The sequence below is a fragment of the Hakea prostrata genome, chromosome 5, assembly GCF_041222555.1.
Source record: "Hakea prostrata isolate BN-2017 chromosome 5, UWA_Hpros_2, whole genome shotgun sequence".
NCBI classification, from domain to species: Eukaryota; Viridiplantae; Streptophyta; class Magnoliopsida; order Proteales; family Proteaceae; genus Hakea; species Hakea prostrata.
Window position 1 is genome coordinate 48,268,068 of NC_142604.1, and position 9,354 is coordinate 48,277,421.

Here is a 9,354-nt window from a genome sequence, read left to right on the forward strand (position 1 = left end):
CCTAAATACCAATACTTAGAACCATGACTAACACTATTGCAGGTCCAGAGCATGGGCCGAGCTGGTATGTTTTCTTGTCACACTGTGGGGTCCATTCAAAGACTCACCAACAACATTTTGGTTTGCATTAATTTGTAGGTTACTAGTTAACCCTTACATGGTGTGTCTAAGTTATTAGCTATAGGATTCACATTTCACACACCAGGTTTTTATTCGTCTAAGGATTGTGTACAGAACAAAGCAGTAAACTTATAAAGTTTCATTCAATTCACGATGAAGAATAGAGAACAGAGAACAGAGAACAGAGAACAGAGAACAGACACAAACACAGAGAAACAGAGAGAGCAGAGACCACGGAAAGGTACTGCAGCTACCATGCGTTGGAGGAGGAAAAATCAGGGCACTAAGGGCCCAGGTTGGGCCAGACAAGTAAAGATGAGTAGAGAAGGGAAGGCTTTGTATTATCTTGTAGGGTCTATTGAGTCTCTGGGGCTGAAATCCTGAACCCACAATTGCTTTGAAGACTGAATGGTGAGGCACCAAACGTGGCAATTTCCTGTACTCTTGGATTCGACTTTTCTGGAAACAACACCCTTTTCTTTGGATTATTCTCACTTGCCTAATTTTGATAGTCCCCACACACACCCACACCTCTCTCTCTCTCTCCCTCTCTCCCTCTCTCCCTCTCTCTCTCTCTCTCTCTCTTCTCTCTCCCCCCCCCCCCCCCCTCACTTGTCTGCAGAAACAGAGCAGCTCAGAGAGAGGAGGAAAGTGGGCATAGGGGTCCCTAAGGTAGGGCCATTGGGTCAAGGAGCTTCCATTGATAAATCAGGCAAACATAATCATTGGAAGCCTATTTGAAGAAGTTTATCTCAAACAAAGCTTAAATGATAACTATACAACACCACCATATCATGAGTTCTAGTATATATTTGTATTATACTGGTCATTTTACACCAGACTATACATCTTCAAAGTACAAATAAATTCTTAATAATACAAGAGGAGAAAAGACAGTTTCTTTTGATTGATATGGGTGTCTAGGCCTTTAGCTTGACATTTGTTGTGGATGTAAACTTATCTTACGAACTATATAAATCAGGGTCATGTTAGAGTTACATGAAAACTACTTAGTTTTTGTAGAATGTGGTGAAAAACACCAAACACTCTCAGTGCAATGGCCTCAAGGGTATGAGGAAGTCGAACTTAAGACCCCCTGCATCCTTAGGTAATTTGTCCCTTGCCAACTTAACAAATTTAGAAAGATATACTTTCGTTAGAGCATGTCCCGTGCATGTTGTTTTGCATTCCATTAGGTAGTTCTTTTTAAATAACTCTCATTACTTTTATCTTGGATCCATGTAGCTGATCTCTTTAAGTTTGGGCAAGGCTGTTGTTGTTATCAATATACGTAAGAAGAGTGTATGTCAAGTTCAACCACATTATGTTTTTAACCGTTTTACACTAGAACGGCTCTGTTTCACTGACACGGTATTAACATGATAACAATGACTATCGATATATATCATCACGGATCACCTGTATTAGATGGTCCAATACAAATACACATTCACCATATTTCAAATTCTAGAATTGAATTAAAATCATATCAATTACATTTATTCATGGTTTTAGGGCATAGTATTAGTTACCTTCGTAACTTTTATGAATTGGTATTGATTGCCAAGTTTGCAGATCAACAGCAAACATTGGCATAATTACAATTGAAATTTCCCTTCAAAAGAGAGAGAGAGAGAGAGAGAGAGAGAGAGAGAGAAAAAAATGGGGGAAAAAAGGCAAGGAAAAGTGAAAGGTTGAGGACCTTGAGGCTGAGGAGGGGAAGGGAGCTTTTACAATTTGTATTTACTTTTGCATGTACGAAAATGACGTCAGATTAAATCATTTATTAATCCAAATTGCGAGTTTAAACTGAAACTAATTTGTCGTTCCTGCCGTTGCCCCCACCCTCTCTCTAAATTCCATTTCGATTTACTGTTCCTTTCTTTTTCAAATTTACTATTAGTGGTAATTTAGTGTTAGAGAGAGAGAGAGAGAGGAGAAGATTGCTTTTTTCGATTTGGTTAACGTCGGAAAGATGTGAAGGAAAGAGATGGTTCTTTTTTCTCCCCTCTCCACTTCCATTTTTTGCTTAAAGTGAGAGTTACAGAACTAACCAGTATACTTGGAAGAGATGGAGAGAGTAAAGCAAAAGGGTTAATTTAGAGAGGAGAGAGAGAGAGAGAGAGAGAGAGAGAGAGAAGTATCTGAATATGAAGGATTAAGAGAAAGAGAGAAAGAGAAGAGAGAGAGAGAGAGAGAGAGAGAAGCGTGAAGGTCGGTGCTTTTGGGTAAGCTTTCTCAGCCTTGCCTCGTCTATGCTGTATTGGGTATTTGGAGTTTGGGGGATTCAAGTTCTGGGGGACATTTCATCTGAAGACTATTGCCTTTTGGCAAACACAGTTCTTCATAGTCTCTAAGGTTCTTGTTTTATGAAACATATATTATATATATATAGAGAGAGAGAGATAGATACAGACACCCGATCCAGCGACAATAAGACGAGAGCGAGAAGAGAAATTAAAAAAGATATACAAAGAAAGGAAGGTGTCTTTTGCCGACAAGAACCAAAATTCCGGTTACGATGGTGAGAGATGACCAGTGAACTAAATCTCTTATTCGTAGATACGAGGAAAGATCGGAGAACAAGCTATCTTCAATCTTCTGCAACCACCACCATCACCACCATCACAAGGAGGAGAAGAGAAGCAGAGAAGTGACTAACAATATGTGGAATCTCAACGACTCGCCTGACAGGAAGAGTGAGGAGGAAGAATCGGAAGGTTGTTCTGTTGAGGGAGATGATGAGAAAGGGAAAAGGGTCGGATCTGTTTCTAATGACAATTCGAGTTCTTCTGCTGTGGTGGTTGAGGAAGGATCGGAGGAAGAAGAGGAAATGGAAGAAGATGGTGGTGGTGGAAGAGCGACGAGGAAGAGGAGAAGTAAGATCTTCGGCTTTTCTGTGACTACCCACAACGAAGAGAGCAACAACTTTTCTTCTGAGAGTGAACCGGTCGTGACTCGGCAGTTTTTTCCGATGGAGGAGCCTGAAATGGAGACGATCCAAGGTAGTGTTTCTGCACCTCTTCCAAGGGCTCACTGGGTTGGCGTCAAATTCTGCCAGTCTGAACCCGTCGCCGCTCCTGCTAAGGCCGCCGGCGAAGTTTCCCAGCCAATAAAGAAGAGTCGCCGGGGACCCAGGTCTCGAAGTTCTCAGTATCGTGGTGTCACCTTTTACAGAAGAACCGGCCGCTGGGAGTCTCATATCTGGTCCTTGATCTCTCTCTACTTCATCTTTCTTGAATCAAAAATCATTTCTTTTTCTTCTGTTTCTGATTTTTCTTCTGTATAAACACTAAAAAGTTTTCATTTTGTTGTTGATGCAGGGATTGTGGAAAGCAAGTTTATCTGGGTAAGTAGATAACAGAAACACCATTTTTAGAAATTGGGTTCTTTGATTCTTTCCTCTTTCTGTTAGTAGAAAGAATTATTGTTTGTTTTTTATCAAATGGGGAGAATAGTATTTGGTTTCTGATACTAAGATGGGACATCTTCTTGTGTACAGGTGGATTCGATACTGCACACGCAGCTGCTCGGTAAACTCATCCTTACCCATTATTGATTCTTTCGTTGCTGCACTTGGGTTGGTTTCAACCTTTTGAAAAGCTTCACTGAGTTCATCTGAGACTAACCGGAAATTTTTTCATTTTCAGTGCTTATGACAGAGCAGCCATCAAGTTTAGAGGAACCGAAGCAGATACAAATTTCAGTATTGGAGATTATGAGGAAGATATGAAACAGGTATGTGTCATTGTGTTTGTTTTAATGAAATTCCATTAAAGGAGAAGACACAGAAAGCAAGCTTTAACGCTATATCTGCCTTAGAGAGCTTATCTTCTACAGTTAGCCGCACCTTTTTCTTTTTTTTTCTTTTCTTTTTTTCTTTTTCCTTCTTCTGTTACCTGGGTTTAATGCTGTGTTTTTAATTTATTATTCCTTCTGACCCCATCTCAACCACACATATAACTAACGTTACTGATTCGTTTATAGAAAGTTCAAGACTTTACCAACTTGGGAAAACAATAGCAAAAGAAGAAAGCTTCCATCTTTACTTATGAAGTAGATGAATGGATTTTTTTTTTTTTTTTTTTTTTTTTTGAGGGTATGCAGATGAATGGATCTCTGATGTTGTAATATGGTATGTGACAGATGGGAAATTTAACTAAGGAGGAATTTGTACATGTTCTTCGACGTCAAAGCACTGGGTTTCCAAGGGGAAGTTCTAAATTTAGAGGTGTTACCTTGCACAAATGTGGAAGATGGGAAGCTCGCATGGGCCAGTTATTGGGCAAAAAGTAAATAAAACTCAGATTAATGTCCATGATCACCATGATTCCTATATACTGAGAATTTTTTTTTTTTTTTTTTCTGGGTCTAATTTGAATCAGTTGCAGGTATGTGTACTTGGGTCTGTTTGACACTGAGGTTGAAGCAGCCAGGTAAATGGCTCACAAATTTATCTGGGTTCAGTTCCATTTTTGTTCTTGGGTTCTTATTCTGATGAAGATAAAATCTGTAACAGGGCTTATGATAAAGCTGCAATCAAGTCCAATGGAAAGGATGCTGTGACAAACTTCGATCCCAGCATTTATGAAGAAGAACTCAATTTGACTGGTATGTACTCCCAAAGATTGGTCCTTTTTTCCTCAAGGATTTTTTTGTTTCCCTTTGAAAATTTGCAAATTGGAATGTAGACAATGCTGCTGGGCATAACCTGGATTTGAGCCTGGGGAGTTCTGCTACCTCCAAAAGCGCCACCATGGATTATCGATCCTCCTCTTTGCCAGTGCAGTTTGAACCAGACTGGGTAGCTAGCAACAGAAGAGCCTTCAAGCCCCAGGTAACATTTCGTCAACCTTTCTATCTTCTTCTTCTTCATGATTTCTCTGGCTTCAAGTTGAAAACTTTTCTGCAATTGATTGACACATTCAAGTTGCTTCCGGATGAGCAGTCTACCAGTAACAGCCATGTTCAAAGAAGAGACAGGAGCAATGAGAACGAAGCCTTACGGTTGCTTAACAATACCCACATTCAATCCCCAATTTCTTCACTCAAGGTTCATGGGTTGCAGAGATATGGGCCATTAACCAGAAGCGGGGAAGCTCCAATGGTTCAACCACTGCACCAACAACACGACTATCGTCCTCCAAATTATCAAGTGCGTACTTTTATCGAACACATCGACTGCATTTTGCTGCTTGGGTGGTGAGAACTAATTTTACTAATGATTTTCTGCTACAGTTTGAGTTTAGGAGTAACAACGAAGGAGCAGCAGCTGGAGGCCTTTCTTTAGCAACAGGAGGAGAAACACAACAGCGGCAATTGGGTTGGAACAATAGAGGTGGTAGTAGTAGTAGTAGTAATAGTGTTGATGGTGGCTGGGCAGTTTCTGCCACCGCTGCTGGAGCACCTTTACTGTTCGTGACCCCTGCAGCATCATCAGGATTCCCATCATCGCCGATAGTAAAAAACCCAAACTGGCTGCAGAAGAATGGATTCCACCCTCTCACAAGACCCACCTGACAAACTCCCCAATTTTTTTTTTATTCCGAGTAACTCTTTCTGCAACGCCATGAACCCATTTCTCATCTCTCTCCTTTCCCAGTTCAGTAATCACAAGTCTGTTTCTTGCCAGTGGCTTTGCCAACTCCATGAAAAAGTGAAACAAATCCCACTTTTTCCCAAACTAGTACAAAAAGAAGCACTCAAACCCAGTTAACCCAGGCCACTGAAGAGAGTAAAAGTTGCAGAAGCCAATAGCTAATTAGGGTTTGTAAGTAAAAACAAAAAAAGAAAAGTTCCCAGTTCCCAGATACATCTCCCAAGCTCTTCTCGTTGTTGTGATGGTGGGTCATCGGTCAAACAAATTTTTCCCTGACGCAAGCACTGATCTCATTGATTAGCTTTGCTGCCCACACCATCACAACTTCTCAGAACACCTTCACCTTTCTTTAATTCTAAATTTTCTATATTTATATAGTTCAGCATTATTATATTGATCTTCGTTGTATTGAGCTATCTTTTATTGTTGTGAATTGATCATTACTACCAGACAATGTGTTCTGTGCCCTCAAATTTTTGTATGGGTTTGTTCCATTTCATTTACCCAAAAGAAAAAGAAAAGTTCCTTCTTTTGTACTCCTCTGTTTCCAGATTTAAATTTATACAAATAGAAATTGATCAGATCAGATTGCTTTTGAAGTTTTCTGCTTGTATTCTATTTCTTGGGCCTGTAAGTCTGCTTCTCCTAATCAATGAGACTGACTACTGATACCCCTTCTGCCAAATGCTCTGCCGTGAGTTCTTATTGGATTTCAACAGAGAGCGAGTAAGAGAAGATGAAGATTGGGTTCATGTGAATATGGTGGAAGAGATGAGCGGTCTCCAAACCTCAAAATCAATTTCCCAGAAATTGTAGACACGGGCTGATGTTAAGATGAGAGGGACTTGACTGAACAGCTCTGAATCCGAAGACTTTTCTCAAAAACCCAAAAATGATAAATAAATTTGAAATTTCAAACTCATTCAATAATTGAATATTCTTGTTGCGTTCAAATCTGACCCTCATTTTGATTTTTTCCTTTCACAAAGAAAAGAGCGAATGCAACGTTGATTTAGATAGCCACTTCCAAAGATTAAGTAAGTCAATTCAAAACTAACAATGCTTTTAGAGTGGGGTTTTTAACGGCGTGACCTAAGAAGTTCTTTGAAAATTATGAAAGTAAATGAGTATTACCATTAACTGTTGTAAGTAAAGGGTATTTATACCAACGGGGTTGGTCCAAGTGGTAAGCAGCTTGGTTCGCTTATGCAAGGTTCCGATATCGAATCCTTGTGGATGCAAAAAATCCCCGCTGGGAGACTCATCCACCACAGCCAGGTGTGCTACACGGGTCAAACACCGGTTTAAAAAAACCGGGGTTGGCAAACCAAAAAAAAAAAAGGGTATTTATAGTTGAGCATGATTCTTTGGGACTATTGGATCATCCAAGTGGTGCGGATCTCCTCTTGTGATGACACATCATGACGCTGGTAGGCCATTCTATCCCACTAGAGACTAACACTGGGTATACCAGGGGAGGTGAGGTTGGACAAGAAAATACTTTGCATTGTCAAGCCGGCAATTTAGTAATCGCGACACCCAAGAAGAATGTGAATTTGGATCCTCACCCCGTCGGGGTAGCACAGAGTGCTCCCCGACGGGTTCCTGACCACACAAAACGTGGGGCCCACGGGTAAAATAAAATTTTTTTTTGTGTTTTTTCAAAAAGTGTTTTTCACCGTGGGCCCCACTGCTTTGTGTGGTCAGAAACCGTCGGGGGAGCTGATCCGGACTCGAAGAATGTAGGGGGAACAGTCATTTAACCATATCTCCAGGCAAGTATGACTGGAAAGGTTTCCTTTGGAACGAAGCTTTGTCCAAAGTGGAGGCTAGCTGTAAACCGTGGATGAAAGATATACCCGAGAACTACTGATCTGGCTAGCTGTCCCCACTCGACCACGAGGGCTCGGGTTTTATGACCTTTGTTTTTTTGTAGAAAACAAAACTTTATTCAACTGGGTAGAAAAGCCAAGGATGTAGATAGGTTTACAATCCAAAGAGTGGAAATGAGCCAATCAGTCGTGCTATTAAGCAACCGTGCCCTCCGAACTAGAGAATCCGCTACAACATTAGGGTTTGATGACATTTGTGGTATACACACATGGTGACCACCTGCTGCTCTTGGTCTAGTTCCCCGGTTCAGTACTTTGGGTCGACCATTACCTAAGACCGATCTGTTACCCTTGATATATGAGAATATACACAACAAGTCTATAAATAAGACAAAGCATGCTTGAATTTTTGTACAAAAATAAAGAAACACTTAATCCATTTATTGGTTACTTTGTTTCCTCGTAATCGATCATAAATTTCAAATGAACCAAAAATAGAAAACAAAAAGGTGTGAGAACCAAAACATGGAAACCTGAACCTATGTTAGTTAATTAATCAAAATCTAAATAAACAAATAAACTAAAAGGATTTGATAATGGTTTTGCTTAGATAAGCAGGGTTGTCATCACTATTTATAAAATAGGTTCTCTACATCTTAATCCAATAATAATGTTTCTCTGCTTCTAAGCAAAGATGTGTGAGAGAGAGAGAGAGTCAGAGAGAGCTGCTTCTAGGTACTCTTGTGTCTTCTTTTGGAGATACTTTAAATTAAAATATGAAAAGGAAAAAAATGGCCACCAAAGGATTAGTATGTGAAGGTAAGGACTACAAGATCCCACGTTTTTAGATACTTTTGCAGTCCAACCTCTGCAATATAAATAGGGTTCAGATGCTTAAAGAGAGCCGACCAAAAGCCACTATAAGAAACTTGAATGGGTTAATGTAAAAAAATTATATTATATGGTTTAATTTGCATCATGCATGACGTTTCTTGTAAATCTATTATATGTTAGCTTCATGGGTTTTCTTTTAAATGATTTGGGTTTGGTGTCTAGTTCTAATATACTATTATTCATTATTAGGCACCTTGACATTAATGTTTAATATTAAATCACAAAAAAAAAAAAATTACTTGAGTTGGACATTAATGGGATTAAAATGATAGAATATGATTTATTTATTTATTTTCGCGTCAAGCATAAAGGCAAGTTAAGGTTGAAAATAATACGCCTTCGGCTAGGGTTTAGGCGAACTCTAGAGAGTTGGGTTTGGATCGAGATTTTTAAACTCTAGGTCAAAGGTAGGCCAAATCTGAATAAATAGTACTAAGGTTTAGGGTTTGTGAAAAAAAAATGATTTCTTCTTACCCTGTTGTCCGGGCTAACCTCTCGTCGATCGACAAGTATAACTTGGTTTTTATTTATTTATTTTAGATATTTACGAGTATGACTTAGTTAGTGAAGGAGAACAAGCCATGTACCTTCTCCTATTTATTTAGAATAAGACAAGTTTATCTTTGTAATATTTTATAGAGAACCTTATTGCCATGAAAATAAAATATGGAAGTTAAAAATATTGGAAGAATGATCAATATACTATTGCTGGTTCACATGCATGAATTAGGACAAATGCATCTAAACTAGGAACTAGGTTATCTATTTTAATCAATTATGTAACGTGAGTTCAAACCTGTTTGACCAATTTCCTCAAAGAAAACAAATAAAATTTAATGAAATTTTTAATCCATTTATGCATGAGCTTAAGCTAACTAACCAGATTGATTTTGTCAAGCATTTAAGGTA

General features: G+C 39.1%; 1 protein-coding gene across 1 annotated transcript; it reads left to right on the forward strand.

Moving 5' to 3' along the window:
• The first annotated feature begins 2,282 nt into the window (after positions 1–2,282).
• On the forward strand, positions 2,283–6,767 carry LOC149016263 (floral homeotic protein APETALA 2-like). The gene is made up of 10 exons (XM_089157400.1): positions 2,283–3,327; positions 3,444–3,469; positions 3,623–3,653; positions 3,771–3,858; positions 4,267–4,412; positions 4,512–4,556; positions 4,640–4,731; positions 4,812–4,957; positions 5,069–5,275; positions 5,359–6,767. Exons 1-10 carry the CDS (start codon positions 2,786–2,788, stop codon positions 5,638–5,640), a joined length of 1,605 nt encoding a protein of 534 aa, XP_089013526.1. The 5' UTR covers positions 2,283–2,785; the 3' UTR covers positions 5,641–6,767.
• Positions 6,768–9,354: the final 2,587 nt, after the last annotated feature.